Here is a 27,808-nt window from a genome sequence, read left to right on the forward strand (position 1 = left end):
CATAGGTGAAATTCCCGATAACGAAGGAAATGTTTTGGATCAAGAGATTCTTGGTAATTCAGAACGCGGAGAAAAACCGCCCGCGGAAATATCTGTAGTAAGAGTACCGGAAAGGCTAGTCGTAACGGCTGCGTCACCACGACCTGATGATCTTCCCATTAAAGGACTCGTTGATCATCTGCCGGTGCCAACACCGTCGCGCGAAGCGTCTCTAACTCAAAAACTGGAAATGGCGTTGGGTTCTGTGTGTCCCCTGCTTCGAGAAATTATGGTGGACTTTGCGCCATTCTTATCGAAGACGCTTGTTGGTTCACACGGACAGGAATTACTCATGGAAGGTAAAGGTACGTGCCATACGTATAAATGAATCTGTCCTCTGTTACTTTTTGTGTGTAGAAATATAAAAAAAATTGACTTCTCTCATATCGACGTATCGACATTTTTTTTTTGTAAATCACGCAATTCTTGAAACGGTGATGAACGTGGGAATCAATTAATTAATCGACAAATAAATTACCTTTCTGACATATAAGCATATTCAGCAAAGAAGTTATTCGAGAAATTACAAGTTAATGGTCGTTGCACGTCGTATTTCATATGGTCACTTAAAGACCAGGCTTGGCTCGAGTTTAATTTTAGTTAACAGTGAAGAATACATCGGATAACGATGGTCGATTAGTATGCGACTCACGTCGAGAAGAAGCTGCACACTATCCAGAAATTTAAAATTCAATGAACGTCGCGAATGATGGTCCTGCCATATTTAAATACACTCTATTTTTATCATCGAGTCATAAGTCACTAAATCCTCTATTCTGAATATAACAATTTTTGTCTTATCGATACTTCAGGTTTGACGACCTTCAAGAACAGCACTTCCGTAGTGGAGCTGGTGATGCTCCTGTGTTCCCAGGAATGGCAAAACTCCTTGCAAAAGCATGCAGGACTGGCATTTATTGAATTGATCAATGAAGGAAGGTTAGTACACCGAAAAACGATAGCTCGAAAGGTCTAACGTCAAAATTTATAAGAACCATTTCAAATTCATATTCAACTTTTCAGATTGCTGTCGCACGCAATGAAGGACCACATAGTGCGAGTGGCGAACGAGGCTGAGTTCATTCTAAACAGGATGCGTGCTGATGATGTTCTCAAGCATGCAGACTTCGAGGTGCTTATATGCGTTCACTTTACATTCATCGCGCGATAGCGCACTTGATGCTCTTAGGTGGTTTTACGACTTTGGAATAGCTGCCAAGTCTATACGACTGTAAATTGCTCGATCACTTTTATGCCTTCCTGGTTTTATTGTTGTCGTGCATTTTCACCCTTTGATTCCGCAATTTTCCTAGTACCGACTGAGCACACTGAGCTATGGAATAGAATTATTATTTGATTCGACGCTTACTTGTCCAATCCACACCCATAAACCATCAAAATACTCGCGACACCTAGCACACGTCATGAGAACCACTGATCATCAACCTGTTCAATCCCTAGTGCCAACACTGTCGATCCACCACGCACCCCATGGGGTCCTATCGTTAAATCATGTCCATAAGTCTGTGGAATACGTAACAAAGTCTGTATCCTAACCCAACTATTTTGTCTTTCAGTCACAATGTGCACAAACGTTGCTCGACCGTCGCGAAGAGGAGCGCATGTGTGATCATCTGATAACAGCTGCGCGCAGGCGCGACAACGTGATTGCTAGTAGACTTTTGGAGAAAGTACGAAATATATTGTCAAACAAACATGGAGCATGGGGTTACATGGACCCAATGGCTGCCAAGTAAGTCCTTTTTGTCTTGTTGATCACGAATCCTCACTGTGTATGATATTCATAAAATTCTTGATGATCCTCCAGATTGGCAGAATATTGGAAGCTGGATGCGTGGGAGGATGATGCTCGTAGACGGAAACGTTTCGTGCACAATCCCCTGGGTTCCAGTCATCCTGAAGCTACCTTAAAGGCAGCGCTTGAACACGGTGCACCTGAGGATGCAATTCTTCAAGCACGTGAAGAATTCCATGCTCATCTGGCCGCTTCTCGGGCACATCAACAGCAGCTCCAGTCGGCTGATCTTATGGATGACAGCGAGTTACTCTCCGATGACAGAGATCTCGACATTGATCTTACTGGTATGAGTTTCTTTTATTGATATACTAACAGAGGGTCTGATTTATTGTTTTTTTTTTTAGAATTACTATTATATGATGTATAACGACTATTCCAGGTCCTGTAAATATTAGTACAAAGGGAAAGCTGATCGCTCCTGGTATCGTCGCGCCTGGTATCATCTCTGTGACGTCAACTGAACTCTACTTCGAGGTCGACGAAGACGACGAGGAATTCAAGAAGGTCGACGCTGAGGTTAGTTTAGAATTTTTTAATATAATTTTGTCATTTCAATTGAAGTAATCAATTTTCAAGAGATACAACCTTGGATTATCTGTAGATATGTCACCATTTAACGGATGCTTGTAAATACCTGGACTCTTCGACAATTCTCATTTATAATTGTCTAAGGAATTTTGTGAGGATCCCCCTCTGCGTATAGCAGTTATTTCATTGTTTATTACCTGGAAGCTTTAACGACAGGAGTCGCTTACACGACGATAAAGACAAATATCAAAAATCTGTTGTCCTTTTATCAGGAATTCGTATCGGTCCGTTGGTGCTGTAAGATTGTCCGGTAATAGTAATAGAAACGAGACTCTCGAAAACTGTACGATTGGAGTACCTTAATTATACAAGAAAAAATTAATGAGAATTTGTCACCAACATGATAATACGTTAACGAGTCAGCCACTTCATGCTGATATCAGCAAGAGTGAAATTCTATTTTTTTTTTTTTCGAATTTTAACCTTCCCACCCCTTGATAATATCAATCGATCTTCTCTTATTTTCTCAACATTTCTCTCGCATCGTTTCACTCGGCGTGCTCTCCTTCAGTAATCTCGATAACTAATTGCCCCACCTCATTTTCAGCTCATTTAGATACGGTCTATTAGATGCATTTGGAGCGACCTGTTGCCTTCGTGAAGTTATCTTCCTGAAATACGGTCACTCGTTCCCAGAAAAGATAACGTTACTTACCGCTAAGAGCTCGGCTCGTTTTTTGTTTTTCTTTTTCTAGTTTCAAAGATACTCTTTGCCAATGTAAAAAAAAAAGAAAATCTCGATAATATCAGACGTTCAATCTTTCAAAAATGAACCATTCCACGCGATACCCCTAAAACAGGCTCCCGCCTACTTGCAAAATACCGATGAACGTTGAGATATTTGTCATTTGAGTAAGTTTTGGCGGGAAGAAAAAAATGATTTTTAAATTAAATATGACCAGTCATCCCTTTAATTTGAAACAATTTCCTTTATTATTTCATAAAATCAATATGAAAATTTGAAAAAATATAGGAAGAATTTTAATACTCGGAAATATATTGGGCGGCGCCAGTTGAATAGACCGAACGGGCTTATTTATCTTATCCGGTTGCACGAGCGTGATGAACGTGTGACCGGGGAGACGGCGGTAGCCGGCCATAACGAGGAATATTAATCACGCAAGCCGAGCATAGAATTTGAATAAATGCGATCCATAAGTGATGAGACGTGGCGAAAGCTTCCAGAAGACAAGCCGACGAGAGAGTTCGGTTGTTTCGGTAATGCCGTGGTCAGTTTAGAAGCGTCGTTGTCTATCAATATCTATAATGCCCCTACCATACGTATATCCTGCCTAGGGTTCGCCATTGAAGAAGTCAAGGAAAGAGATCTCAGAGTGTACTACGATACAGAGAGATGAGCTTAAGGATGCTGAGGGTCAGAGAGTCGTAACCCAAGATGTAGGAGGAATGGGAGGAACTAGGGAGACGATTATCATATATCGGTCGTAGATCTTGCGTTTGTATAACTAGGGAATAAAACAAACAGAGGTGGGCCCCATGGGGCCGACTGATCTTCAGGGTCGGCAATTATGAGCCCCCCGTGGGGCCCAGTATCTACCTACCTACTTTTACCTCCTTCCTTCTCTACGCTCATCCTCTCCTCCTCTCCCTGGACCATCCTCTCTTCATCTTCTCTTACCTCACCTACTATTGCACTGGTTCCATCCGAACGATAAAACCCACCCTGAATGAAACGTACATTCTGATCTCATCAATTCCCATTCATAGGTAGAATTTTGAAAATTTTTTTAAATTATAACAAAAACTCCATTCCGTACAGCTATTAATTACTAACCCAACCTGTTAATGCTTCAGAGTGCATCCTACATAGGTGCATCCTCAATGCACTCCTCTGGCAAGGATTTTGTGCAATCTGAACGGATGCGCGTGCTCGAAGGTTACCAGCCCGAAGCTCTGGTGGTTCATTAGTCGAAAATATCGTTGGGTCAGGACAGGTTCGTAGAATTCCTAGCGATGGATCACTCGATAGTCGAGCGGGGACTTAAGCGATCGTAATATGTACGCGGGACGATGCATAAAAGTGGCCCCGGGGAGAGAATGCATCGGGGCCCTTCTCTTTGGCTCATGGCGCAGTACGTCGATCGCGCATCCCCCTTTCCTTTTATAATGGCCCAGGCAAACGTATTTATCGTGATTTATCGTTTACACGGGCCTCCTCTCCGCCGTACATAGACGGCGGATACTATGCGATTACGTCCAGTGAATTATTGATAGTCAGAGGAAAGCATTAATATCTAAAACAAATAATGACCGGTACCGGGATCCGAATACTGGTTTTGTCTTACCCTCTAACGAAACGGCAAATCGTTTTTCTCTCTTACTCTCATTGCTTTAAGCTCCCTCTCTGTCTCTCTTTCCCTGTATATAGTCTCAGTCAATCCTACCTTTCTCTCAGTTTACATAACCACACCTTGAAAAGTTGCTACGATTCCGCCAATTATCTTCCTGATTCACTCGTTGCCTTTACACCACAATGGTAAAGCCTCGCGATACGTGATAATTGGTATCACAGAAAAATGCAAAAAATTTCATTAAACACGTTCTGGCTCTTTAAAAATTCTTTAGAAATTCTCTGATCCCTCGCTGCGTCTCTTATTAATGATCATAAAGTCCCTTTGAACTTCCCGCGAAGCGCTACTAGCGCCGCCACGGCTGTAGCGGACGTTCCTGCAATCGCGTGCGCGAATCGCCAGCCTCGTACACGTAAATTCTCGTGCTCTTCTAGAATGCTTGACTCATTAACAAACGAGTGGGTACATTGCCAGCTCGTCGGACCGTGTCTTACACCCACTTTAACCACGTTCACGTACGCCTGCGCAACGGGCCGTTTCTTCTTAGCGCACAGCCTTGATGAATGCACCACGAAATATCCACTAATTAAAGTTTTGGAAGGCCTTGCCTCGGAGAACATTAAATGTCAGATGGCTGCGTATCAGCTAGACTGCGTATTTCTCTTATATTCTTCAACTTCCTTTTTTTTCTCTTTATTATTTTTTCTCCAACCTTCTCCTTTCTTCCTTTACCTTTTTTCCTCCCTAAAACCTGCTGGCGCCCGAGAAATCCCCTCTGCCTACGCATGTGGCATAGGTGTATCAAGGGTATCACGCTGCGCATCCCCACGGGATATTTACTTGGATCGACGGGATAGGTGGCCCGCCATTCATTCCTTCATTCTAGACTCATCAAGCTAAAGAAGACGTTAATTAACCTACACGCAGTGTCATTGGACGCATGTTTTTTTCCAGTACCACGTGACCCTATAGTGAAATTACACCCCTGTGTCGCTTTCGAGAAAATAGAAGTGTGAATAAAGAGATGAAGAACCTAATGAAAAATTCACACCGTGCAATTGATCTCACGGTACTTTTTACGCTGTTGCGTAAGAAAAACTAGGAGATCAAGTAAACAGTATGACGGCTGGTCGACTGAAACGTGAGGTTACCAGGGATCACTGGCTCGCGTAGGGTAAATAGTCTCATGAACGTGAAGTAAAGGAATTAAGGAAAACAAAAAAATGCAAGATGTATAACAGTGGGGGATGAGCGTACACGAGCCTTCTCGTTTGTAATGCATATTTATGATATGGACGTGATGTATTGCCGGTGACGTTATAATAATGGAACTATAATTACTCCGTCCGAAGTACTGGCAGTTCGAAGTCAGCAAGCGGCTTTAAACATAGGGCGTTTAAGATTCAACCATATTTCCTACGGTCACTAGCATATATATACACGCGTATATACCCATGCTATTCCTATCGGTGATCTTATAGCGTTGCCAACTAACAAGCGATAAATAATCAAGAATGATTTTTTTTCACCTCTACTATTCCCCAACGTGCAAATTGTCACTGGTGGATTCTTATCAGTATCCGTCGCGGATTACGCCTCAGTTGAGTCTTTCGCAAAGGAATTATCCGAGTAAGCGTACAAGTCTCACAGCCGTTCTCCATGCTCGCGATTCCTTGTTTTGTCACAGTATTAATATCCAACCCAAGCGGAATCTCAGTTAGGAATCCAAAGTGTCGTGCGTGCTGCGTGCTGGCACAGCTCTTACGTAAACTGATTAGCAGTGAATCCTCGGTATGCAATGACCATGGTAGCGCATCGCCCAAGGGTGTCTATCGGGTCGTCGTGCCAGGGAGGTTGGGTAGTTTGGTAAACATCCATCAATCCGTGGGCAGGCCAGAATAGAAGGGCAAAGAGGAAACGAGGCAGACCGGTAAGAGCGGGCGGGTTTCACTCTGAACGAGGCAGTCCTGATCACTGCTATTAGCGCGAACATTACTCCGGTGGTCCGCCAATCTACCTGGCACTCCATCATATCGGTACCTCGGAGGTATCTTCCCGACGAAACGTGCCAAGGCACACGTTCACCAGGACTCGGTATCCAATCCAGGACCGGGACCAGGTTGACCAGGTTGATATTGCGAGAGTGTACGCTCTGGGTATGGAGTGGCGGATCGTGGGGATCGGAAGGATCGGGTCAGAGCTTTAGGCTCTGATCTAGTGATTATAGGTGGGGTTGGTTAGGTGATGATAGATTGGATGAACGTATAGGCAACTGTCCCGTGGTATGTCGCTGCTTGCTGTCAGCAGCTGCAGGTAGGTAGGTGGGTTGGAAAAGGAAGTTAGGTAGCTCGGAGCAAGGTAAGGATATGGTCCGATCGTCGCAAGTGTGGAACCAAGGTGTATGGGGAAGAGCTATAAGATAGGTAATAGGCGGAGCTGAGGTCCCGGTACGATCCGATCCGGCTTGTGTGACGGATGGCGCCCACCTGTGGATTCATTCACTAATCTGCTCGCTAAGCAAACAGCCCAAGCTGCACCCCGTCATTATCGCTGACGGCATAAGTAGCGCCCCGATCTTTCCTTACCTGATATTTATTATGACTCCTCTTGCCCCACCGGCGTCACTCCTCTTCGCTCTATTTTTCATCGTTGTCTGGCTTTCTGCGCACGTCTTCACTTTTCCGTGCGTCCTTCTCACTCTTGATGATTTTTAGGAGGAAACGATTAACGACCTAGCTCGTTTTTATGGTTTCATTCTCGCCAAGTTCATTCTCCACTTTGACGATTGGCTTTGGTCTTATTAGATCGCGTTAGGCAAACTATACGGCGTCAGGGCCGTAATCAGACCTGGTACCCTTAGCCGGCATCTGCGCGCATGCCATCTGGCTGGGAAGCACAAGTGGTTATCTCATTGCGGCAAGTTTAAAGATTCTTTTTTTAATATTTATCCTGTCTTTGCCAAATGAAATTTTGCTTTGGTCAGGTTGAGGACTGATCCAAGGAATTCTATCAAAATTCGGTCCTCGGTAGGCGACCGGTAGCTATTGACCTGGGCTCATCAGGTATCAGGCGAGTCGATTCGAGGCGGCAAGAAAAGACTAGGTTAAAATTAAAGAATTTAAAAAAAAATCGAAGATTCAAATCCCAGTACGGTTCTTTTGTCATTTATAATCGCAGGCGGCTAACAGGTATCGACCATGTTGTAGCTTCTTAAGAATTGCTAAGTAGGCTTCTCGACGCATTAATTAACATTAATGTAAGACCAATCTTCAGATCGTACAAATCACACGTCGATAACGTACTCTATTCGCATGTTATACGTACACGCTCCATTCCCTATATCGCACGTGCGTGGGTATCAGAGACACCAGTTTGGCGTACCTATGTAGAAATGAGTCTCTGATTTACATATCCGAGCTTACGTCATCGACGGTCGAATGGAAAACGAGATCGACGGTACCGATCGTTCCTTTACTTCATTTTAATGAAATCGTTAATCGTCATCATGCGTGACGCTTCGACTCGAACCGATCGTCGTTCCGACCATAACAAGAACTCGAAATTCCCTTAGCTAAACGACCGTCGTTTTTACGGTTCTTTTACGGCAACGCGTAGAAAGGAACTGACTGTCTGTCCATCTGGCACAATCTGACTTTTCAACTGGAACAAAGTATCGTCTCGCTTAATAAAAAAAAATAAAGTTTTTCTCAGGTGGAACATGGTAGTCACGTGGTACGATGACCGGATGATTTTTTAATGGGGTCGTTAACGAAGTGTTTATTATTAGTTTGTTTATTAGGACACGTATCTAGTTCAAAAAACACGTACACTCACATGTATAAATTAGTGTTAAGGACCATATGGCTATTCCTATACGTACATAGGGTGTAGTTATGGATACATTTTTTTTTATCATATTGTTATATAATGTAGGTATAGGCATGAAATGAATAATCGATTTTGATGATATGGAAATTTTGCGAATCCAGAGTACATGCATGATGTAGTATATATATATATATATATATTTTTAGTTTTTTACTCTTTCAATTTTTAACAAACACTGTCACGTGGTCGGATCATTAGGCTTGGTGTTACATAATTTGTAAAATTTTGTAGAGTTTTTTTATATAAATTTTTGGAAATACCAACCTTGTAATTAATTACAGTTTTATCGTTGGCGCATTGTTATTATTATTTTAACTCGAAAACAGTCGGACATCTAGGTCGAATGAGACGTAAAGTCTTGATTTGTATGATCGCCAATAAAATTGTTCTATTCTGAAAATAAGAAAAGCGAGTGCACAGAGGAGTCGCTTGAACTGATAATAAAGAAAAAATGTGGAATCCGGTTTAGCAGGAAGTCGGACCTCGGATCAACGAGGTGAACGTAACCGGCGTCTCGTAGAGCACGTCCTCTTAGCTTCGGAGCGTCGCGACGCACCTACAAAGACGATAAGATGGTTCATTAACCAAAATAGCGAAGATCAATAATCATGAATTTTTAACGAAAATGATTAATCAGTCTTAATAGGTTGTTTGAAGATTTATCCTTTAACGAGGATAAAGTTTTGGAATATTTAAGGAAATTTATGAGCACGAGCTGCTTAGTCGATTCCTCTCGTTATCTGGCAATCATTAAATTCTTATATAGACTTTTGGAGAGTCCAAGGGAAGCGGAGAGAGGGGAATATTTATTCGTCATTAATCACGTCGAATTAATCGGTATCTACGATATATACATATACTCGAAATCCAAAGGATTCCTAACGGTACGTATTAGGTATCCTTCTTGAGTCCCTTGGACCAGGCTGTATCAGCAGAAGACGCAGGTACCAGGAAAAAGAAGATGAGCCATGAAGATAGGCCAAGAAACGGGAATGTTGCTGACCCGGGGGTGCGCTAGTAGTTAAAACTATACGCATCCCATAATTTAGCGATTATTTTGACAAGGGTATGATCTCCTGACAGGTTGTTGGCCTTACTGCCACACACTGAAATATAGCTATTTAAATAGCCACTTAGACAATCTATAATAAATACATACTCTAGGGCTAACCCGGACAAAGCTCAACTTCATTCCTCCAAAAGATCCGAATGATCCATGATCCGTGCGACGTGTCTTGATTTACCTTCAAAATATATTTAAACCCACTGGCAACGTACCTCGAGACAAATAAATAATTAAACGACAAACAAAATTTTTCATACGAATTCAAAACATTTTTTATTTCCACTTAAATTCTCAAGAAAATTCCCTATACTCATCTTTAATCCACTGTCGTAAAAAAAAAAATAATTTTTAATTATCAACCAACTGTAACGCGGACTTAAAAATTTTCGCTCGAACCTACTCTGGGTCTGTTATTATTATTATTATGTAACATATTGCTATTACGTCAGAATATTATTTATGTCCCGGAACGTAAGGGTGTAGCAGGTGGCCTCTTGAAACGTAGAGGAATAAGTGGAGATTGTGTCCGGTAGCAAGTGAGAACGTGTGGTAAGTGGTTTGGGAAGTTCGGCGTTAGGTTTAGTGCAGGGGCGTGCGATCGGTGCTTAGTTTTGTTTTAGGTTTTCAGGCGAGAGAGGAAGCAAGGCAAAGAATAGAAGAGAGAGAGAGAGAGAGAGAGAGAGAGAGAGAGAGAGAGAGAGAGAGAGGGGGGGGGGAAGAAAAAAGGAAATGAAGCAGTGGGGGGGGGTAACCTCCCAAATGCCATCACGGGAATGATTATCCGGTTGTTAGCCAGTCTTTTGAATTAGTGGGAGGAGATGCACTTTTCAACTCCGCTTACACGCTCGCGCCGCCACACGCAACGCAAACGCCAACCAGCCTGAAACCGGCCCTGGTTACCGGTTTCAGGATCGCCGGTTAACTCGCCGAACCTCGAAAACTCCCCGTCTCTCCTTTACCATCCCAACTCAACTTTTCGATCCCGTATTTTCCCCGTTCGATCGAAAATCCATAAGAGTCACGTTCACGATCCTTTATTAAAACCCAAATGAGTGGCATCATATATGCATTCACGATCGTGACACGCATTCCCGATGATGACTTTTGGGGTCTCGCAGCCAGTGAAAATGATCGGCGTTTCTTTGATCTTGCTACCAGGTAACTTGTGACTTTTCCCAAGATAGAAAAACAAACCGGTACCGCACTCTTATTGTACCAATGGTCATTAACAATGATAATAATAATTCACAGAATAATGACAAATATACGAAGAAATCATTAAAGATTTTTTTTTTTTTGATTACTCGGTGGACGGAAATTTTGAAAAATTAAATTTGGATTCTTGTAGGAATAATTTTTTCTTCTTTGCAACCAATCCGTGTACACACTTAAGATTTTACCTAATGATGGCTCCGTTTCGTATAAGACTCGATAATAATAATAAACTGCTGCTGTATATACGTGTTCGTATTTCCTGTGTATCGGAACGTACTGGCATGTGTGGTAAGAATGGGGTGGTAAGGGGGGGTCAGCCCGCGGCTGGAGGCGCGACGTACGTTGAGTTATGGCGCAGGTTAATTATACAAAACATTCAATTATACCTCCCCACACGTGCGAGGCCAAGCCTATAAACGATACACACACGTTACCCCCGACCGATCCAGGTATAGATATATTGACCGGTTGAGATGGCCGAGGAAAATCTGAAGAACCGATCCTGATAATCCTGAATGACCCATTCCCATATCCAGAAGATCTTTGCTCCCGGTATAGGCATTTATCTAAACACGTAAGTACATACGTGTCGTCTTACTGAATATGGCGGAGAAAGATAAAGAGAGCATATATAATAACAAGCAGAGGAACCATCAATGACACGATGAATAACGATCGCGCGATCTTCCTATTGCTGGAGGCAAATAGCAATTTCTAACCTATAAACTATTCCCACATACGACAGTTAAACTGGGTTAGTCCACCAGGTATCACAGTTACCTTATGGACACGTGTTGCCATGACAGTTTCTAGCCTGAACTCAAGGCGACTGTTCAAAAAAGTATTGAGTCAGGTCAGAAATGCAATATTCATGATTTATCGCGGGACAAGTCTTATTGGTTTTCACGAATTCTCACGGTGACCGGTAGATGGCGCCATGGTGGGTCTTCTGGTAACTTCCGTCTTCTGGGCGAAAGATCGGCTGGGAAAATTGTATGAGCAAGATCAGTACCGGTCGATTGTCGAAGAACGTGTCACCGACGGTGAATATAAGTTAGCGATCAGGTCGTTCCCGGAGGGACCATTTATCACGGTCGAGATCGTTGGGATGCCTTAAAACAAAGGCTATGGTGGTTTCATGGTGGGTTTACCCGATGATGGGGTCGGGGAGGGAGATGGTGCTGGATGGGAAGCCGGAAAGACTTGGGACGAGGGGCAGAGTGAGTAGGAGGGAAGCTGCCCAGGCTGTGTTAGGGATTCGGCGAGGAGGGCCGTGGTCGGCGAAGGAGAATGGTGGCCATAACGCAGGGACTTTACGCGCTGGCGCCGGCGCCCCCCGCGGCCTCAGACGCCGCAACCATATATACCAACCGAACGGAGAGAGACTGCCGGGGACTATCTCCCAGGACTATCACTGGCGCCTCCTGAGGTCGCGCTTCAGGTCCATCGATGATTCTTTTACATCCTTTTTACCTCGTTCCTGCTGCCTCCTACGCTTCTCGATCTTTCCCACTTTCCACTGCTACGTCTACCTAACGCAGTACTCAACGTAAACCTAAAGGCACGTCAGGCTTATGAAATAAAATTAACAAACGTATCAATAAAACCATGGACGTTAATACGTTCCATGAATTAATCGTGGATATTTTCTCATGGTTTTCATAGTAACAAAATTTTACGTCCGATTGAGTCATCACTAGAGAAACAAAACTACGAGAGACTGTATCTAAAGGAACCGTAAGATCGTTAGTCCTAATTACACTTTTTTTGGGGATTCAACTGCCTGGCAAATTAAATTACCCGTCTCACTTTTTTTTTTATCATCTTTTGTAACAACCCGCAATTTCACAATTACAAAAAAAAAAAAAAAAAAACTTTATATTAAACGCAAGTATAATTTTCTTCGGTGAATTGACTTTTTTGAGAAATCATGGAAAGGAGTCAGTGACGTAGACACGCGTGGGGAGCACACATGCGGACCCTGTCACGAGTCACTGGCAAACATAGCCGCAGGAACAGCCGGGGACGCCGTAAACATGATATACGGCCCTTACTCACCCATCCGTCTGTCCGTCCGCTCATTCCTTCGTTCTCTCGTTCCTTCGTCCATCCGTTCGTAGCCAGTTCGTGGATACGTCCCATATCCCTCTCGCGTATCTACATATCTCCTCATTCGAAAGCAGCCTTATTCATTGTTTTATAGGAGCTGTAAAGATGTCAGGCAATTAAAAAGTTCGCTTGATTTGTTGAGTGGGCGGTTATAAGGTACACGCGGGGTAAAGGGGGTCGAGGCAGCGAGGGGTGGACAGGGGGGAAATCCATTCCTGCTTAGACCACGGAAGGTAAAAGGTGAAAGATAAAAAAAGGAAGACTCTCAGGATGTAGCTACGAAAAAAAGCTTCGGCGACACCTGACATTGTAACCGGGTTGTCCTACAAAAGACGCCTTCAGCTACGCCCATAAACGTCCACATGCTGCGCCCCGTTGTGATATACAGTAAGCTGTATATTACACGGGTAACGCGCTACGATACAAGAAGAACTTTCGGGTTAAGAAGTCACAGCTGTCCGTTTCGTTTCGATATTGCCCATTATACCCATCCTCCTTACGCTTTGCAGCCTTTGTGGTGAACCTAACCTAAAAACAAATGATCAAAGGTTAATAGTCTAGAGTAAGTGTCCAGAAGGGCTCTAACGGTGCGTGACGTATGGTTAGCGATACCACGTGGGACACTTTGCGAATGGGTTGTATAAAAGTCTGTCGTTCTCTATATATAATCTCTATATGACGTAGAATCAAGCTAGGATGGTTCTGAGGTTGTCGGTGAATTGAAAGTAGGAAGGTAGTATAGTTTAATTCCCGAATGGCGACGTAATCAATCTCCAAGGTAGACATCGGCACTGCGCATCTCTCTTGCTACCGATGATCTTGCTCCTGGACCGCCTCCTCTAGTTGGCCACAGGATCACTACTTGATGATGGTATCTCGCGTAGGTCGCGACGAGCGGGACTAGCTGGATGAAAATGATGACGAGGATCTTGGGAGGGGGCAGAAGGAACTGAAGTGGAGGAGGTCGGAGGCTGTGTATTCTATGGTCAAGAGGATGCAGAGTTTGGTGGGAGAGCAGAGACGTTCTGAGATTAAAACAATGCGGTCTGGTAGATAACGCGGGTGTGACAGCTCTTCCTTAACCTGGAGACCCGAGCAAGGGGAACGGAGAAAGGTGGAATGACGAACGAAGAACGAAGACGAACGAAAAGAGCCGAGGATAAGATGGCTTAACGAGTCCCTCTAATAAATAACCAAGTAGACTTCCTTTGGGTTGGCTGGCTGGACGCGCGGTTCAGTTTGTTTTGGGTCCTACGAGGGACGGACCTCGAGAGGGACGGTCGGGGGGAATGTCAGTGGGCCCGAAGGGCTTCGGTGGACCCAGTAGAGGGATGGACGCACGATGCTCCTCCACGAAGATGGATGTGCGTCGAGGCGCCGCCGTCACCTGGCAGACCTTCCATTCGGTCCCTCTGGGTCCTGAGGTTGCTCGGTTACTCGCGCCTTAACATCCTCGGGCCCTACTTCTTCTCGTGGGCCTATACGGCCCAATACCTGGTTCAACTCTGTTCAACCAAGGGTTTCAACTTATCTGGCTCCTCTATCTTCTTCACGCATATTACACTCCGTGGAAAAAACAGCGCGAGTAAAAAGTTATCCTCTCGAAGCTTAAGGGTTCTGTCGCGCGAATAACAGGATCAGGTTACTGTCTTGGAAACGGTACCTTAGCCTATGAGAGCCGCATGGCATTTTTACAGGAAATATACGCACGCTGTGCCAGGTCACCACTACTGGATGACACCAGGAGGAAAGGGTGACCGAGATCTCTCGTTTTTCGGTACACTGATCTTTACCAGACCCATTACCTTTTCTTTTCTTTCATCCTCTCCCTGATCCCACCCCCTTCTTCCCAGATTCCCCGCTGCAGCTTGTATACCAAGGAATGGGTCCATAGTTGAAAATATCAAGATGAGAGTACCATGATGGATTTTATTAATCCAGCGACTGTTTTACTTTGTCCATTTTTTTTTTTTAGTTACGTCACGAAGAATTTCTCTTGTAGAAAGTTAAAGGTCGGAATTTAGCGAATTGCAAGTGCGCATACTTTACCATTGTAAGATAGCGTGTCCCCGTCGGCCCACCCTGGTATACGTTCAATGGCGCACATAAATCTTTAACAGATCGCATGATTGACGTCGATTTAATAGAAACGCAACTATATACAAGGATCGAGCCGGATAACATTAACTCATCCAGGAGTCAAAGGGGCTGGTCTCGCCGCGGCGGGAGTCCATTGTGCATCGGCGGACCCCTGCACTCTTCAGCCTTTCTTCCATTCTCGAAGCTGCCAGCTCCCTCGTAAAGTCAAACGTTGACACCAGACCACGGGACACCAAATGGTTGGTGCCTCGTGATATTCGAAAGTCGAGTTCAGCCGAAGGGAGCCGACTTCGCTCGAGTCGAGCCTGGGCTCTTTTTCGTGTATACGCGTTATTGTCGCCGTGTCCAAATATTACCAAGGATAGTTCATCCTCTGAATAACCTCGGTCGGACGGCTGGAACTTGCTTCTTCGTTCCCGTGGAAACGAAGAAGCTTCATCGGGATCTGGAATTCTCGGTCGGTCATCCTGACTCCGTTTCTTCTCGCGGTACGAGGGGACGCGACTTTGCTGAGAAAAATAAAGCTATTCGGCAGACTTGAGGATATTTGGTCGACCTTCGTTAAATTAGAGGGTTTATGGGTGCATTAGCAAGCTTAACGATCTAATCAAAAACTCGCCGCATCAGAAGAGCCGCAGCGGAATTGACGTGAGCGCCTTAACACCGCCACGACGCCTCGGGCTCGGCACCTTAAGCAAACTTCATGCCTTTTATCTTTGCCGATTTCTTCGGGACTACTTTCGATCTACTTTCTTATCAACGTCATTCGTTCACGTCAAATTGGCTCAAAGTACGTGTCTAATAACACCCCAAAGAAGCTGTACCGTGATTTTATTGGAATGAAAATGTAGATTTCAAAATATTCATTTTGGATGCAATTTTTTTTTAATTCTTAATTGATTAAACGATCCGAAGTAAAATTATAGATTTAAAATTTCGAAATTCTCATGAGTAACCCGTGGGACCAGAGTTGTCAAAAATGAGCGAAAAGTGACGTTTCACAGAAAGAGGAAGCGGAATGAAGAATATGGTGGTTAAAAAAGAGAAGAGGCGGTGGTAGGGGATGAGAAGGATGAGGAGGTGGAGTGGTTAGGTTTTTTCTTCGTCGGCAAGATCAAGGTGGCGCCACGCCTCCGGTCCGCCTCCTCTAATCATCGGCTCATTACTCATTAGTCTTAATGAGCCGCGCGCGCCATCCATACTTCCTATGGACCAAAATAAAACAACAATCTCATCCAGCCCCGATGATAAGACTCACGCGAACCCACCCTAATATCATTCAGATCAGCTTCCTTACTTCAGCCATAGCAAACTCACGTATTTCTTTCCCAATCGATATTTTACCCCTTTTCTGGATCTGCTTGTTCAACACTTTTATTTGGCTGAATCTGTAACGCGACGCTCTCGCGTATCCTCAAAAACATTAAAAAATGACCCGCAAGGTATTTGACGTCTTGCTCACAGGGTAAATAAGATTTTTTTTACCGGGTCCAATTTTCTTTAACGTAATAGGGTCTCTTTTATTATTAGGTCTCGTAAGACCAGCTTTGTCTTATATTTAATAATTTTTAGTTTGATCAACGTAATTATTAATATAGGACGGATTTTGAAAATTTTTCAAAATATTACCTCGAGCCTGAATAAGTTAGCATTTTTATTACCGAGCATCATTATTTAACGTAGGCTTCTTAATCCAGAGATTTTCGATCATGGAGCCCAAGGGTTCATCCCCTGTTTCCCATAAAACAAGCCATGACATCGTGCGCAGCGAAGCGACCACGTGTGACGACTGCTCTCCTGCAGGACTCGAATAGGACCCAGGACTACGTCTCGTTACATCCGTCACAGCCGCCGGTCCGTAAAATTGACGCCACCTGCCGCCCTCCAGAATCCAGCTCCTGCCCACGATTCCCGCTCTCCTGACTCATCTGCCTCTTGGATTACTTAATGCATTTATAATACGAAACTTAATGACCCCTGACCTGTCCCCTTGGCTGGAAGTTATTACAAATCGAACGAACGACTTGGCACTAGATATTTTTGCACGGCGATCCGCTCACGTTTTCCCGTATCAAGCAACTCGATCGAATTTAACGGGAAATAACGATAACTCGAAACATCCACTTAAAGCGTACTGCAAAGTGCCCAAATATCAATCTCAATAACGTAATTATGAAAAATCGAAAAAAAAATGCGTTATTGTAAAAAAAAATTTTTTAACCTATTTTTGTTTTAGTCTTACTCGAAATATTTTTTTACCAAATCCTATAATTTGACAGATCAGTCATGTTTCGGCACTGCTCCGGCAGTGACTTAATTACCGTAAAGGACCAGTGTCATTCATTAGTCCTCGGCTTAAATAAATAAGGAATGATTACATTACATTAGTGCGCACCCCGGCGAAAGGGGGAGCGCTGGGTTATACGTTGTACGTGGGGTGCGGATACAAGTTGATGTACAAAATATAATGTGATTGTTTCCAAGCGAGCGGATGGGCTGGGGCTGCTTTCACTCTAGTACTGATGACTTCATCCCCATCTGATCTCGGTTTTCTATCCATTCCAGAAATGCGGCCGCAATGAACCGACACTAAAAGCAAATGTCGGCGCGTGTTATTCCTTCCGATCGTTGGACAAACTGCGGCAGCATACAGATTTCCATCTTCGTCTTTAACGGAACCGAGACACGTGACGAATCTGAAAGTAAAATTTCGAAATTGAACCACCGTCCAGGAGTTTACAAATAATAGATAAAAAAAATTTTATACCGTGAATGGAACGATGGATTGAATGTAAAAAAAATCTTTACACGTTGGTATCCCTGGTAAAAGTGCACCAACCGGAAATCGAAGGTCATATATACCACGATCATAGAAATCTACCGGAAGTCGAAGCAGATCGCGAAAAAATGGTAGCTGGATAGGTCTTGGTAATCCTGCCGATCGGCAAGAACAAAGGTTTTAGATAGGCCAGTTTGTATACCCATTGTGCGAGAGGTCTTTTTTTCTGTTCTGGTATATATGTGTATATATATATCCAGTCTCTTTGTGCCATTCGGCACTGTTCGCCAAGCCATGGAACAGCAGCAGCAACAAGAAACGCGCAGGGAAAGGATTACCAGAGAAATCCTTTAATGGCATTGTTGGCATTTGAATAACACGAAATATGATACGAGATCAGGCTGGCTCTCGTACAGTGCTTTTCGACTCGGGGGCCCCCAGGTATAGAGTTACCCCCGTTTCGGTCCTGCTCCTATGGATTAATTGTTGGCAGCTTGTTGATGCGCCGCGATACACGCCCGAAAAACCTTTTTCCGAGAATAGCCGTCTAGCGTTTCCTCATCTCGAGTCGCGACATTGTAGCGTCTATAAGAGACATATACGTACTATAGTAAAGTACAGTAGATTTAACGCGCACTCCATAGACTACTTGCATACCCCTTATATCAACCTTGCGTAACTCTATAGCCTGAACGGAAAAGAGGGAGTTAAATTTTCAAATTTAAACCTCGTTCCCGCGCTTTTCTAGCACGCCTGTAGATAAGTGCTGAACGAGACTATTTAGCAGAATTACATTATCCGATGAGATTACGTATTGGACCTGTCAAAAGATGCTTAAGTTTTACTCCTAAAAATTTGACCTCGTATGAACTTTGGTGAACCGTTCTGTATTCGACTCGTCACGAGACGTCGGTAAAAACGATCGCGGAATTTCAAAGTGACCACGTGGCCCATACGTAAAACTAATTTGAATTAAAGCATGCGTAAGCAGCGATCTTCCTTGAAAGAAATTGATCGACCTATTCCAGCTCGAGCGACCACGTGCTGAATATTATTCCAGTCCCGGGTGAAGGAACCTTAATAATTTACGAACACACGGTATAAATTCGCATATGAATAGAATGGTGTAAAGCGACTCGACAAACATAAAGTATATGCACCACGAGATAGGAAACCGCGTGCATAGTCGGTTCACGAGTTCAATGTACTTTTTTGACAGTTCGCAAGCAATGCGATCCTTAGATCACACGTGGTTTTTCATACAGTAACGTAAAGATATGCTAAAATAAATAAATAAAATATCTTAAATGCAATACCATGCGTGCGCATACTTTGTAACGAATATTTTATGTAGCGAAACGCCGGAGACTCGTTAAGAGATTTTCAATCTGTCAAAAAAGGCACATAGAACTCGTGGACCGACTATGGTGAATCCTATGCTAATAAGTCAGTAACAATTACATAAAGTGAATTTGACAATCGTACAAACTTGTAAAAAAAAAATTATTTTTTTTTCTTCCAGGTGAGTAGCTGTTATTCGGTCTGAAATTAATTTCATACCTATATATACCTGATACGTCACTCGGTCCTCCAGTTCCCGGTAAGTAGACACCACTCTCATAAAGTCTCGTGCCTAATGGCAAAACATTAGGACTATCGCGTGTAAACGAAAGACATTACGTACGCCATGGAATATGCGTACGCAGATACGTATATAGACACCATAGAGTAAAAAAAACTGGGATCGCGTCGCTTTTTTTTACATTTGTCGAGCCTATAAAATAAACTCCGCAGGGGCGTTGTCTTTGAAGTTACGAGCGTAAACACGCGATATACATAGGTAAGTATAAAGTGAGAAGAGGTCGCGAGTTTTTGGTAGGACGTGAAAAAAAAAAAGACTTGTAAAAAATTGTCGAGGCCGGGAGGTAGATGGCGCAGCGGTGCTCGGTAAAGAAAAGAAGATAAAAAAGGAAATGTAAAAATCGTATCGGTACGATGGGAGCGATAATTTAAGAAAAAGGATGCATCCATCCCGGAGCCTGGTTCCCCGATCTCGTTCCCCTCTTACTGCAATCCAAAAATTCTCCCCTATCCCTCCCCTCCCCTCTTCTTCACTATATACCTATATAAGCATCACGCTTCCAAAAATAGAGCGATGTTTGTTGCGTTTCGCCATCCTGTTGTCGGGGTTCCCACAAGTTTGGTTGCTCCCTCGGGAATCACTGGATGAACTGCCGCCGCCGCTGTTCTCTTCCTCTGCTGCTTCTTCTGCGTCCTCCCCTTCCGTTACCGAACAGCGCACTCATCTCTTGCAGGCCGAGACATAAATCTCTGTGAAGCGAGGGTGCCGCTGTGGAGTCTGTACTCTGTCCTCCTACCCCTGCCTAGTACCTACCGAAGTACTAATCAAATTTCGATTTGGATGCTGCGTTGACGCCTGTAGCATTTTTCCCATTTTCACTCGTCGAGATGAAATCTTGATAAAAATTTGTAATCCGTTCTTCGAAGTACTTGGATCTTGCGATTGGTATGGTTATGTGATTGGTAGCAGCTGATGAAGTACTTAATCTCAACAGGGAGCAGGTATGCGGGTTAACGATGCTGGAGCTGGAGCAAATTGAAGGTACTCCAAAGGTAGTGGGTGCCTCGTATAACCTATGCACTTGGGTTTATTTATCGCTCTTCGATGACCCCCTTGTACTTTCAAGGGGTCACCATTAAAGATTCATTTCAGGTTGCCTTCACCCTTACGAATTGTGTTTAACGTGCACTTAACCCGTCCTCCGGTACTTCCCTGTAATACGTTTATAAGGGGGTGGCTGTTAGAAAGGGGTTACGCAATTTGGTCTTCGCACCCCTCATCAGGGACTTTTTTTAGCAGCGTTGGGTCAGAGAGATAAAAATAATCATTGTGCCACAGTGTATCTTTGTTGGTATATTTTTCGAGTGAAAATTCAAGTCGTATAGATTAAATTGGTAAAATCCCATGAAAACAGGGTGGTCCTATTGTTATTTAAAATCTAACGGGTGTCTTTATTTATTATCGTAACGTCAGCCGTCTTAAAAAATGGTGGACCATCATTTTCTTAAGTAACGTCCGTACAGTGTCTGGTGTACAGTATACGGTACGAGATCTCTTACTCCCCTCCGATATACCATACAATTTTTCTCCCTGGACGTTTTATCGAATTGAGTGGCGCGAAGGTACCGGTCGTTTGTATCAATTTAAAAGAGCTTCACCCTAGCCTTATCCTCTTCTACCGAAACATCACGATCCCAGGATACTAATAGCAGTAGCTTACGTAATTACCTAGTAAAAAAAAAACAATTCAAAATTTCAAGGCACGATGTTCAAAATACACTCTCATACAAAGTTCACAGCATCTTCCAACTCAAAATCAAAAGCTGCCACGTAGATCTAAATACGCATAAGCAAATACATTACCGTATTGAAACAGCCCTGGTATAACAAAATACGTGTTTTCATTCAATTCGACTAATCCAGCTCGACAAAAATTCAAAGCAGACATTCGGCAATGAACACATACATCTGTCAAAAAATGTCTATTCGTTTCTATCTAAAACCATTGACATCCGGGCATTAGTGAAAAAAAAAAAAAAAAAAAAAAAAAAAAAAAAAAAAAAAAATTTATTCCCATCTCGTCGGTATAAGAATAAATCGCGAGGATGCTTTATTATGAAATCGGAAATTGGCGTCGATCTTCGGGCGAAGAGCGAGCGTTTCCAGAGTCGTAAGATAAATGTATACAGAGATGTGGTCCACTTTGAAGGAGTCCCATAGGTCCGGGCAATAAAAGCCAACCGAACGTAAACTCATGTGAAACTGGGTTCTACAAACGTCGAAAATAAAAAAATCTCGATCCCTGCAGTCGGCTTCTTCCATGTATATAAGACTTCGTAGACGCCGGGCTAATTTAGTAGGGCGTATTTCAACACATTTGCTCGAATATATCTCGAGAGCGTATAGCGAGACGGGAGTATAGTGGATACCGTTTTTCGAAAGAAGAACGACCGAGAGTGGCTGAGAACTGCTCTTAGGTACAAAGAGTGCCGCCAGGGTCGCTGTTACAGGACCGCGTGTACATTCACAGAAAGACATGCTAGTCCCAGCAGGACGCTAACCAGATCACCGGATGTCCATGACACCCTTAATATTCCTAGATTCCACGCGGCAACCGTTATCTCCCTTATCCACAGTCAGGTTCCAACCACCGTCGGCGCCACGAGGATGATCAATATTTATTTCCTAAAGCGATAAAGCCTATCCTAATTATACGTCGTGAGAGACGATCGACAGATTAGGGAATTTCAATGTCCGCGACGGACCAGTCTGGGACTCGACGACACGTCAGATAGTAGAATAGGTACACGAGCATGCACAGCAGCGCCGTGCTTTTCTTTTACGAAGTCACAGTGATCAATTTTGAAGGACACGATATGATCAGTGCTCTGGGTCTGGCAGTCATCGCTGAACTGACTATGGATATCATTGACCCAGGGTTATAATCAAATGTATACAGGTACACCGATTAAAAGCCGCCAGGGCACGTACGTTTACGTATATAAAAGCATGACGTGCAATCAAGTGATTTTCCTAGGGTCTTTGCGTTTCCACGGTAGCGAGGGTCAAAGTTTGACGTAGGGTTATCGAAGGATGATCTGTGCCACAGCTGGGGTACCCCTTGCGCCTTGGTACCCACGTGCATCGCGTGTTTGGCAGTGCCGTATAGCAGTGTACAGGCTGTGTTGGCAGTGCTAGGACCCTGCCGTCCTCATCAATGTTTCATATCAGCATGCAATAACCCCGGGTCCGCGGTGGAGCGATACACTAAGTGGTTTTGCTCATAAAGCTGTAATGGTTTCGCAAGAGGACGGTTAGTAGTAACGGAGTAAAGGAGGGGATGTAATATTGGGCAAAAGGCACATGGGATCTGTTACGATAAAAAATACGGTGGTTATTGAAAAATGGCAAAGTTGAATTCAAATTTCCCGCTTATTATTTCTGCTATGAATTCCCCGAAAGGGGAATTGGCGTGGCTACCCTCGTTCAGCACTGAGAAAAATGAGTGACCGGATCACGCGATATATTTTTTTCATTTTTCCTTCATTTTTTCTTCACGCACGTCAATCCTCGCTATTAATGCTCGGGGTGGATACGTGGGACATGCGCGAGGGTGAATTAAACGCGTGTTATTTTTATGAAACCGTCTCCTGTCCTCCCGAGACGGTCGTTCTCGAGTTTTACCAGGAACGCGTCGGTACACAAAGAAATAAAAGGGATACGAGTATCGCGTTACTCGTACGGTGGTGGTTCCTTGTATTTTTTTTTCAAATTTTTACCCCCCCCCCTCGGTACCCCGTCCGACGACCAATAAAATTAAGAGACACAGCGAGCACGACGTGGCGGGCAAAGATCGAACGGGACGTGGTGCTAATCTCGATGAAAAAGGAGCGAGCACGTTGAATCCCGTGGCTGGGGCCCAACAGACCCAAATGGCAGCATGGGATCATAATTAGCCCAGAGACGTATTCGGGATCGTTAAGAGAATCGGCATACGTGGGATAGATATCGGTGGATGTGCACGTTCCCGAAGCTGACAGCCTAGGCAGAGTCTAATGAGAACTCGCGGTGTAGATAAGGGGCCCAGAAAAGAGGCCCAAACGACTCGACGTTACCTCTGGTGCATTCCTGCCCGGTTGCACTCTTCCATCCACTCTTTCTCTCTATATAAGACCCACCTCTGCGCCCGTACCCTCTCGGACGGTCCCCACCCCTGTGCTTTTGTCTTTATTTTGCTCGGGGCCCAGGTATCTCTTCTACACGAGCGTGGCACTCCTCCCCCCTCCCCATGCCCCCCCCCCTTGCCGCATAAACATCGCGGCTTTATCTGAACGTTTTATAGCGAGAGTCGACTGGGCCCTGGTCGAGATCGCGGGGACCCGACGGCCCAGGCCCCAACGTCGGACAGGCTCCTTTCTCTACCTACACAGTTTCTACCAATTACAATGTTTGTTTTCGTGGATTCCTTCTTTGTTTCGCGAGCGTAATCTATAGCGCCGCCAAACTGGAAACGACCCCGATGTCCATAAGGGGCCGGACGATGTGCAGATAAAGGAATCTTATGGGCCATAAGATCGTCGTTAAAAAAGAACTGGTCCCATCATTTACATACCTAGACTGGTCTCTACTGCATTCGCCTTTCGTATCGCGCATAACCACCGACGATTTTCTCGCGTTCACGGTCCATTGTCGATCTTGCCTCCCGGTGCACCTATCTTAATGTACCGTGCTCTCGCAGATACCGAACGGTACGAATAATGTGCATTACTCAAGCCTGAATCCTTTTTCGAGACGAATAGACGCAGTGGCTGACCTCTCTGTCGCTCTTACGTACATCTACCTGAGCAACGATCCCACTTGGATCCTCCTTCCTAAGGATTCTACCTGTTTCACGAGATTTTGCTTGGGCATAAATTTTTCGTCTTGTTAGCGGCTTCCCGTGTAATGGGCCAGGCTCCCATTTCATTCGCCAACCTTTTGGCTCCCTCAATGCGATCCCAGGATTCCAGCAATATACAAAATGCTATATTGTTTCTTGAGCCTGCACTCTTTCTGCGGTCTCCTGTTGTTCCTGGTTCGTCTGAATTGTTCACTCTGTGCTTGCCTGATACAGGCAAGCTCTGATTCTTCGATGGGACAAGCATTGCGATTCTAGGGGAAAAAGTGGAATTCCATTTCCGGTGTCTCGAAAACGTTCAATTATCTCTACGGTTGGATCGGGACTGGATGTGCAGGATCTGAACGAAAGTTAATTAAGAAACTCGACTCGTTAAGGTGGATCTGGCGAATAAGAGGATAATGTAGCACAGTACCGCGTTATTAATTCTCGTTAAATACTCGTAGGTGCTGCGTTAGCTGCGCTCGGGACGTAAATTACTAGCGTGGTACACGCGGAACCCCCCAACGGAGCGCGCGAATATTCAAATAAATTTTTCGCGAGTCCATGAGAACTTTGAGTGGACAGCGTCGCGCCGCCGCTTTTGATGTGACGTACGTGCTAAATTATTGCACGGTGATTGTCGTAAATTTTTTTAACTATGTATTATCAGTGCTAATATTTTTATGGATAATTATTATACTGAACGTCTTGGAATCGTGAAAGTGTCCTATCACTTTTCGCACGAGCTCTCGCGGTAGTGACTGTTATTGCGTGAGGAAGGGCTAATCGGTAATGAACTGCCTGGGAATACGGGAGATAATGAAAATTTGCTACCGTGTGCAAATTGCAGTTTCCTTCCTGGGCGATATGTGTCGCGCGTACGTGCATTGATAATGACTAATTGCGAAAAACAGGTCGCGCCAGGAGCAACGAACGTGTCGGTTGTCTTCTCGGTTTCGTGAACCTGAAAAACCGTAGAATTGACGAATATATTATAAATGACTCAGTAGTTTGCATTTTTATTTGCGAATTTGAGTCAACGGCTCCCCTTGGCTCGCGCACAAAATTTAGAGGTCACCGGGAACAATAAATCATGGCCGTTTAACGCAAAGTTACAAAAAAGAAGTGACGCGGCGGTATCTCTCGCGAATTCAAACAACGTGATCCAAGTTTGACTTTGCACGACGGAAATATCGAGAGCTGTATATATATATATATATATATATATATATATACGTAAAAGCATGAACGACGTCGCGTGCATCTTTAATTTATATTTTTAATGAAATCTCAATTTCAAAATCGCACAATCTTTCGGCCCGATCTCAATTCGCGATATTATATATAACCGTGGATAAGTTACACGAGTATTTTATAACAGTTAAAATAAATTCGCAAAGTCACAATTTAAATATCGCGGCTATTACTTTAGTACCAAGTATCACACTGCAGTCCACACGCTCGCTCGATATATCCTAGCAAATTTAACGGGAACAACGTAAAGTCTCCTTTTCGTGTGAAAACGACACCCGACCACCTGACGAGTGTGTCAAGTCTCATTGACTTAATCCAAACGTCAGAATACTGGCGACAATAAAAAAAATAGACGAAAAGAAAAATCACCAGAAGCAATACAATACGCCAAGATGCTTATAACAGAAATAAAGCTAGTTTACATAGTAGCGTATTACGTCCAATGCATACTATCCACAGTTGATATATTTCGTAAGCCAAACACGTCACATAGTCATCCCGCCAGACAACCCAGATGTGTTCATTGAACTTCATTCACATACTATACCTACCTCTAAGACCAAAATCCTCTGGTAGTACACCCAGCCACTATAGAAACAAAACTTAAGGTCCTATAGTTTATCGTGAAGGTCCTTTTCGAACGCGTGCAAGAAAGTCAAGAGTAACTGTAGCCACTTGTAATCTGCACGCCAGGCACTTTCAGCGAAACGCGAACGTGTCATTAGAGAGGTAGCTCTTACAGGTTATGCTACCTTACGTTACGTTAGCCAGCAGTCAGCTCGGGCAGCCTTGGTTACGAGACACGCTTCGAGCCTAGCACGTTCCTCGTTTCGTTCCTCGATTAAATTAACTCTACGGCACGTTTAGTAATATGGCCGCCATGACAATTTATCAAAACGCTTCGACGCTTCCGGCAATTTTTCGTTCACTTCGAGATATTTCTATACGTAGGAACTACCCGTCGGGCACTACGGTCTCTAGATATTTCAAGTACACTTTCAAGCACTCGATGCACGCACGTTTAACGGGGTTATTAGTTATTGTTTTTGAGCCGATGCCAGTCGCGTGCTCGTTCCCTGTCGCCACGCGGGAAATACTGGAACTACCAAGCACAGTTACTTAACTCGGCGTGTCTTATTGGCCGCGTGACAAACCTCCGCTCGGAACGATCAGCTTTGAATATGTCTCTGTAGACTGCAGTAGTTGACGACGCGTAAGGAATCGACTCGGCGCTCTTAGCTATAGTCCATTGGTAATCAAAGTATAAAGACTGGCCGCTGCCACGGCTAAATCAATTCTCTTATTATGACTGGTTGTAGATGGCGCTGCTAACGAGCTATTTACTCATTTATTAAACGTATGTCAATCCAAGCGTTAGCTCGTGTTTATTTCAATGTGAAATTCAGCGTGGTAATTATCGCCTATAATCGATTAACTTTACTTAACTTTCTCGATGACTCGTTTTCATTCGACGTTGAAAATCAATCATGTCGATTTATTCGTCTTATCGCACCCGTGCAATCTGCGTACATCCTTAAGCGCAAGATCGCATTGCACTACCGTACGATAATGCAATTGGTCATATATCGTTGGGATTCGATCGTTAAGTGCATAGTTACTTATATACAAGACACTTGCACGGCGTTGATTAAAAGCGTGTATATAGATATACTGTTTTGCTTGGGAAAATTGAAAAGACGATTACTGAATGCTCCTCGATGACTAACGAGTTCCGTTCGTGGAAACGTGGAAAAAAGGTTTTAGGATTACTAAAATAATTACTGGATCAGACTGTAGCGACAATCGGTATAAGAATGTATATCAAGCGTGGTTTACTCATAGGCGTATTTTCAACGGTCGTTCGCGCAGTATCGTCGTACGATATTCAGGCGGTTTCGCAATAAATTTTCGTTTCCAATAAAAAAGCGGAAATTACGTGTTAAGAAGATTTCATATCAGTGACCAAGTAAATCGAGACGTTAAAGGTCATCTTGTAGATAATGAAAAGTGCCTAATTCTCAATGACAGTGAAAGTGCTGCAGTACATATATACCTTTAACGTTATCATTAAAACGAGCCTTTACGACTTGAAGCGAAGACGCGGTAAAGAAAGGGAAACAAATGATACGCGGTGGATTAGAAAAATTGACGATCCTTGCCTCGCGACCGTCGACGCCG

The 27,808-nt window shown here is 43.9% G+C and overlaps 2 protein-coding genes across 9 annotated transcripts in view; one reads left to right on the forward strand and one right to left on the reverse strand.

Moving 5' to 3' along the window:
* Positions 1-27,808, forward strand: part of LOC107272189 (neurobeachin) — a 191,061-nt gene that overhangs the window by 131,255 nt on the left and 31,998 nt on the right. For all 6 annotated transcript variants that reach the window (XM_025089490.1, XM_015749086.2, XM_015749088.2 and 3 more), the window contains 6 exons: positions 6-344; positions 852-978; positions 1,063-1,171; positions 1,617-1,792; positions 1,868-2,142; positions 2,238-2,374. In XM_025089490.1, the coding sequence (XP_024945258.1) occupies positions 6-344; positions 852-978; positions 1,063-1,171; positions 1,617-1,792; positions 1,868-2,142; positions 2,238-2,374 (1,163 nt within the window). The remainder of the gene's footprint in view (positions 1-5; positions 345-851; positions 979-1,062; positions 1,172-1,616; positions 1,793-1,867; positions 2,143-2,237; positions 2,375-27,808) is intronic.
* On the reverse strand, positions 7,317-26,842 carry LOC107272194. 3 transcript variants are annotated; one of them, XR_001538846.2, is made up of 3 exons: positions 26,182-26,842; positions 12,986-17,832; positions 7,317-9,202 (listed from the first exon to the last, which is right to left on the reverse strand). XR_001538846.2 is itself a non-coding variant. In XM_025089524.1 (2 exons), the coding sequence occupies exons 1-2, from the start codon at positions 24,148-24,150 to the stop codon at positions 17,556-17,558; spliced, it is 318 nt and encodes a 105-aa protein (XP_024945292.1). In that variant the 5' UTR covers positions 24,151-24,182; the 3' UTR covers positions 17,347-17,555. The 3 variants fall into 3 exon arrangements, 1 of the variants encoding a protein (XP_024945292.1); XR_003061134.1 differs by lacking the exons at positions 7,317-9,202; positions 26,182-26,842 and adding an exon at positions 17,904-20,024 and having other exon boundaries at positions 17,347-17,832; XM_025089524.1 differs by lacking the exons at positions 7,317-9,202; positions 26,182-26,842 and adding an exon at positions 24,110-24,182 and having other exon boundaries at positions 17,347-17,832.

The sequence above is a fragment of the Cephus cinctus genome, unplaced genomic scaffold (genome assembly GCF_000341935.2).
Source record: "Cephus cinctus unplaced genomic scaffold, Ccin1 Ccin1_scaffold1124, whole genome shotgun sequence".
NCBI classification, from domain to species: domain Eukaryota; kingdom Metazoa; phylum Arthropoda; class Insecta; order Hymenoptera; family Cephidae; genus Cephus; species Cephus cinctus.

Bases quoted from the DNA above. Each gene is read 5' to 3' on its own strand.
- LOC107272194 (XM_025089524.1), bottom strand. From the start codon at position 24,150: ATGCGCGATACGAAAGGCGAATGCAGTAGAGACCAGTCTAG. The intron at 17,833-24,109 runs GTATGTAAATGA...TTTTACTTTCAG, and splicing joins TGCAGTAGAGACCAGTCTAG to ATTCGTCACGTGTCTCGGTT.